This window comes from Camelina sativa, chromosome 2 (genome assembly GCF_000633955.1).
Source record: "Camelina sativa cultivar DH55 chromosome 2, Cs, whole genome shotgun sequence".
NCBI lineage: Eukaryota > Viridiplantae > Streptophyta > Magnoliopsida > Brassicales > Brassicaceae > Camelina > Camelina sativa.
The window spans coordinates 12,059,783-12,065,730 of record NC_025686.1 but is presented as its reverse complement, the minus strand read 5'-3'; the positions used below and the strand labels follow the sequence as shown (position 1 = coordinate 12,065,730).

Sequence of the window (5,948 nt, the reverse complement as noted above, 5' to 3'; positions counted from 1 at the left end):
TTTTTTTTTTTTTTTTGTATCGGAATTGTCTCTCCCCTGAGATCTAGATCTTGAGAGACTTTTTTTAGAATCAGTGATTTTTTTCAGAGTGTTTAATTAATTTTTTTTTTGTATGCATGTTTGACCAAGCTAAGTAGTTCTGTTTTTTAGAATTATTGCATCATTAAATTATTTCCTTAATTAATTAGCTCACTAGATCAATTGTTTTTGTTGCTAATTCTGAACACTACTGACCCTTACTTGTCTTCTTGCCAAAAATAAAAATAAATTGGGAATTGTGGTTTGAAATCTTTAATTTGCATACACATGCTTAAATGTTAGGTGGAAACTTTTGATTGTAATTTATGTGTTGTGAATATGATGATGGCAGGTACAAATTGGATCACATTCATTTACATTCGATCATGTATATGGGAGCTCTGGTTCCCCATCTACTGAAATGTATGAAGAATGCGCTGCCCCGCTCGTTGATGGTTTGTTTCAAGGCTACAATGCTACTGTTCTTGCTTATGGACAGACGGGTTCGGGTAAAACATATACAATGGGTACGGGCTGCGGAGACAGCAGTCAAACCGGAATCATCCCTCAAGTTATGAACGCTCTCTTCAACAAGATTGAAACTTTGAAGCAGCAGACTGAGTTTCAGATCCATGTTTCTTTTATCGAGGTAGCTTTCTTTCTTTCTTTCTTCCAACCTCGTTGTTTCTTGGTTGTTTTGTAACCCCTCCTGACATGACATTAATGATATTTGATTTGGTAGATTCATAAAGAAGAGGTTCAAGATTTGCTGGATCCTTGCACTGTTAACAAATCAGACACTAGTAGCACTGGACACGTTGGCAAGGTAGCACATCATGTCCCTGGGAAGCCACCAATACAGATACGAGAAACATCCAGTGGTGTTATCACACTAGCAGGATCCACAGAAGTCAGCGTTAGTACGCTGAAAGAGATGGCAGCTTGTCTTGACCAAGGGTCTGTCAGCAGGGCTACCGGTAGTACTAACATGAATAATCAGTCCAGGTGACCTATACACTTTGTTATTAGACATAATAATATATGTCTTATGTACAACTTAATACCTTAAAACTGTCATAAAAAAGTAGTCATGTTTTTTTTTTATTGGTATTTCCGCAGTCGTTCACATGCCATATTCACAATCACCGTGGAGCAGATGCGCAAAATTAACACGGATTCTCCTGAAAACGGTGCTTACAATGAGTGCTTGAAAGAAGAATATCTGTGTGCCAAGTTGCACCTAGTAGACCTTGCTGGTTCAGAACGAGCCAAAAGAACGGGTTCTGATGGTTTGAGATTTAAGGAAGGTATGTATGTGTTCATCGATCTGTTTTTTTTTCCCAAAACCAGAGAAATAAAGCTTTTTTGATGACTGTGCGCTGTAATGGAAGTTGATTCTTTTTCACCAGGAGTTCACATAAATAAAGGCCTCCTTGCACTCGGTAATGTCATCAGTGCGCTCGGTGATGAGAAAAAGCGTAAAGACGGTGCCCATGTTCCTTACAGAGACAGTAAACTTACACGGCTTCTGCAGGTATATATATATATATATATATATATATATATATTTTTTTGTTTTCAATTTTGCTTCATGTAAACACTGGTTTGCTCCATTCTCAAGGTGTTGTGAATGTTACTTTTTTTTTAAGGATTCCCTTGGAGGTAACAGCAGAACTGTGATGATAGGTAGGTAACCTGCAAGTTTTTTTTTTTTTTTTTTTTTTTTTTTTTTTTTTTTTTTTTTTTTTTTTTTTTTNATTCTTATTTATCTGCGCAAGTTTGGTTAATGCTCATTCAATTTCTCCATGCTTGCTATTCGGGTTCCTCCAGCTTGCATCAGTCCGGCAGATATTAACGCGGAGGAAACACTTAACACTTTAAAATATGCAAATCGTGCTCGAAACATCCGGAATAAACCTGTGGTATGAAGCTATCCTGCTATGCCAATCAAAAGAAACTAATTAATGATTAAAACTTGATTACTCTAAATTGTCTTAAAAAAAAACAGGTTAATAGAGATCCTGTCTCCAGTGAGATGCTAAAAATGCGACAACAGGTAGAATACTTGCAGGCAGAGCTCTCTTTAAGGAACGGAGGATCCTCATGTGCAGAAATCCAGGTATGTTAGTTAGCGTTTAGTATCTTGGATTTACATGTAGTTTTTCAGGGTTATAAAGATGGTGTGATGATGATGTAGGTTCTTAAGGAAAGGATTTCTTGGCTTGAAACTGCTAACGAAGACCTTTGCCGTGAACTTCATGAGTACCGTAGCAGATGTCCTGGTGTAGAGCATTCTGATAAAGACTTTAAAGACATACGAGCTGTAATACTTTTATTTCCTTCTTATATGCGGCTACCCATATTGAGGTAGACTATTTATGCTAGATCCTTTTTACTATTATGAAATGCCTGAATTATGTGGTGGCAGGATGATTTTGTTGGTTCTGTCAGACCAGATGGGCTTAAAAGGAGCTTGCACAGTATCGAGTCCTCAAATTATCCCATGGTTGAAGCCACAACAGGTATAACTAGTTAAAGGTGGAAAAGAGTCTTCTTTTCGACTCAAAAGAGTTGGGAAACTAAAAGAGGCCTTTTATTATCTGCAGGTGATTCCAGGGAAATAGACGAAGAGGCAAAGGAGTGGGAGCACAAGCTCTTGCAAAATAGTATGGACAAAGAGTTGCATGAACTGAACCGCCGTCTAGAGGAAAAAGAGGTCTCTTTTTACTCGTTATTTCATGCACTAGAATGTCGTTGGTGGTTGGTTCCCTTTTGTGCATATAGAGATTTTTATTCTTGTCTATAAATCGATGTGTGAAAACAGTCTGAAATGAAGCTCTTTGACGGGTATGATCCGGCTGCGCTAAAGCAACATTTTGGAAAGAAAATTGCAGAAGTGGAGGATGAAAAGAGATCTGTTCAGGTCCGGTCGAACATCACTTTCAATTGGTGCTTCTAAGAAGTTTCATTACAAAAACGTTTTATGAGTTGTTAATTTGTTTCTTTCTTTCATTCAGGAAGAGCGAAACCGTTTGTTGGCTGAAATTGAGAACCTTGCATCGGATGGTCAAGCACAGAAGTTGCAAGATGTGCATGCGCAGAACTTAAAAGCGCTTGAAGCACAGATTCTAGACCTTAAGAAAAAGCAAGAGAGCCAGGTTCAGCTACTGAAGCAGAAACAAAAGAGTGATGACGCGGCTCGGAGGTTACAAGATGAAATCCAATCCATCAAGGCACAAAAGGTATACAAAATATGATACATCTCTGTTGGTTTGCTCTGAAAATGCAATCATGTCATCATGCATATAGACTCACTCATGTCACACCTTCTCTTTGACAGTGCATTAGTTTTGATTCTCTTCCTTTTACCTTTCTAGGTTCAACTGCAGCACAGAATGAAACAAGAAGCAGAACAGTTTAGACAGTGGAAAGCCTCCCGGGAGAAGGAACTTTTGCAGGTACCTTTTCCTTTTTCTTTTTACTTAAAGCATTGATATCTTCTGACCAAGTAAGTCTTTTCTCAAATGATCTTAGATTCTATTTTTACTTAATATTTAAACTTTTTACAGTTACGGAAAGAAGGGAGAAAGAGCGAGTATGAAAGGCACAAGCTCCAAGCTTTAAATCAGCGCCAGAAACTGGTAAACACAAGATTGTTACCTTGTAATTTTGAAAGCTTGAACCTTGAGTTATATTTTCCATTATCTCTGAAAGACCAGGAAAGAAAGAAAAAGAAAAAAAAAAGAAGAAAGAAGATTCAGCTGTGAAACTAAAAGAAAATTTTCACTCTCAGGTTCTTCAGAGGAAGACAGAAGAAGCTGCAATGGCTACCAAAAGGTTGAAAGAGTTGTTGGAAGCTCGGAAATCATCTCCTCGTGAACACACTGGTATGATTAATAAAAACTTTAGGATTGGGTGTTTCGCGGTTTAAGCATTAGTAAGATACTTGGAACACTTAAATGTAACCATGTCACCAAGTAGTTAGTTGATTGTTGTGATACGTACGTTTACATAGTCTATTGGAAATTTGCACCTAATCTAGTTGATTCATCGAGCCGGTTGCATAGATATCTTGGGCTATGTAGGAGTTATCATATAAAATACGCTGGTTCTTGTTTTATGTTTTTGTTTTTCTAAGTAGAAAACTATCTATGCAGCTGGTACAAATGGCTTTGGAACAAATGGTCAGGTACGGGTTTAACACAGTCCCAATTTTTCTTTATCTTAGGTAATAATTTGTATCATTGTGATTCTTGAAAAGTCTTGATTCAATTCATACTCGTGTAGACCAATGAGAAGTCGTTGCAGCGTTGGCTTGATCATGAGTTGGAAGTCATGGTGAATGTGCATGAAGTACGTCATGAGTACGAGAAACAAAGCCATGTGTATGTCTCGAATGCATTTTAGTTCTGCAATAGTTTTAGCATGACAATGGCCGTTATCTTTTATTTTATTTTGTGGTTACTGATTATGCGTATAACGATAATTTCAGACGCGCTGCTCTGGCAGAAGAGTTGGCTGTTTTAAGACAAGTGGATGAGTTTGCAGTAAAAGGGTTAAGTCCTCCAAGAGGAAAGAATGGCTTTGCTAGGTACTTTTTTTTTTTTTTTTTTTAATTTTCATGAATTTTTCATTGCTTTCTAAGTTGCTCCCTATTCTTAAATACGAATTTTGTTTCAGGGCTTCATCATTGTCACCTAATGCAAGGATGGCCCGGATATCGTCACTTGAGAACATGCTCGGTATATCTTCTAATTCTCTAGTAGCAATGGCGTCACAACTTTCTGAGGCAGAAGAAAGGGAGCGGGCCTTTACAAACCGTGGCCGCTGGAACCAGCTACGATCAATGGGAGAGGCAAAGAATTTGCTTCAGTATATGTTCAATTCTCTTGCCGAAACAAGGTGCCTTGAGTCAACATTCAAGAAAATCGTTTTCAGCATTAGAGTTTGAATCTCCAATCAAGCTTTTCATGCATTTTTTTTTTTATGAAGGTGCCAACTATGGGAGAAAGATGTAGAAATAAAAGAAATGAAAGATCAGTTCAAAGAAATTGTTGGCCTTCTGAGGCAGAGTGAGTTAAGAAGGAAAGAAGCAGAAAAGGAGTTAAAATTGAGGGAGCAAGCAGTTGCAACTTTAGTAAGATTTATACCACCTTTCTTATTTTATCCATATTTAGTGTTGGTTAGCCATATTAACGCAGGAGAAATAAAATGTTGGTGCAGGGAACCCCACCGAGTTCAGTGAAAGATTTAGCTGAAGACCGGAGCACAACGTCTCCAATGACCGTGCCAGCACAGAAACAGCTCAAGTTTACCCCAGGGATTGCTAACGGGAAAGTTAGAGGATCGGCTACATTTATTGATACAAACAAGAAGGTTAAAATTCATTTTACTATTGCTTTTCTAGGATTACATTGGCGCGTAAAAACACAGCTTCATTATAGTGGTGAAAGATTCCTATGTAACTTTTGGTTTGTGCAGATGGTACCGATGGGACAAGTATCGATGAGAAAACTATCAGCCGTAGGAAAACAAGGTGGGAAACTTTGGAGGTGGAAGAGAAGTCATCACCAGTGGATCGTTCAATTTAAATGGAAGTGGCAAAAGCCATGGAGACTCTCTGAGTGGATCAGGCACAGTGACGAAACACTCCTCAAGTCAAAACCACGACACAAGGCTCTGCCTAATAAGATCATGTGATTTATAGTCGCTTGCCGTTTTCTGAGAGAATCTTTTAGTGTCCAAGCTCTCTCTACTTGTGAGTATGAGACTTTTATGGAAAGGATCATACAAATGGGTGCAGGTAACAAATTCTTCTATTACTATTTAAGAAACTTGGAGATGATATCATTGTCTTTTCTAACGAAGATCGATTCATGCACAAACAGAGAGAGTAGGCTTGCTGCCGTGTTTCATTTGGGAGGAAAACT

General features: G+C 38.1%; 1 protein-coding gene across 2 annotated transcripts in view; it reads left to right on the top strand.

Moving 5' to 3' along the window:
• The window catches only part of LOC104722528 (kinesin-like protein KIN-4A), an 8,338-nt gene that overhangs the window by 1,152 nt on the left and 1,238 nt on the right, over positions 1–5,948 (top strand). The window contains exons 2-24 of one of the 2 annotated variants that reach the window (XM_010440711.2): positions 371–667; positions 761–1,023; positions 1,138–1,325; positions 1,428–1,552; positions 1,668–1,704; positions 1,849–1,940; positions 2,027–2,137; positions 2,216–2,341; positions 2,447–2,540; positions 2,625–2,734; positions 2,843–2,941; positions 3,036–3,260; positions 3,396–3,476; positions 3,588–3,659; positions 3,812–3,905; positions 4,176–4,207; positions 4,306–4,403; positions 4,511–4,609; positions 4,699–4,920; positions 5,011–5,155; positions 5,242–5,394; positions 5,500–5,821; positions 5,907–5,948. In XM_010440711.2, coding sequence (XP_010439013.1) covers positions 371–667; positions 761–1,023; positions 1,138–1,325; positions 1,428–1,552; positions 1,668–1,704; positions 1,849–1,940; positions 2,027–2,137; positions 2,216–2,341; positions 2,447–2,540; positions 2,625–2,734; positions 2,843–2,941; positions 3,036–3,260; positions 3,396–3,476; positions 3,588–3,659; positions 3,812–3,905; positions 4,176–4,207; positions 4,306–4,403; positions 4,511–4,609; positions 4,699–4,920; positions 5,011–5,155; positions 5,242–5,394; positions 5,500–5,718 — 2,982 coding nt within the window. In that variant the 3' untranslated portion in view covers positions 5,719–5,821; positions 5,907–5,948. The remainder of the gene's footprint in view (positions 1–370; positions 668–760; positions 1,024–1,137; positions 1,326–1,427; positions 1,553–1,667; positions 1,705–1,848; positions 1,941–2,026; positions 2,138–2,215; positions 2,342–2,446; positions 2,541–2,624; positions 2,735–2,842; positions 2,942–3,035; positions 3,261–3,395; positions 3,477–3,587; positions 3,660–3,811; positions 3,906–4,175; positions 4,208–4,305; positions 4,404–4,510; positions 4,610–4,698; positions 4,921–5,010; positions 5,156–5,241; positions 5,395–5,499; positions 5,822–5,906) is intronic. The other variant, XM_010440720.2, reaches the window with a different exon arrangement.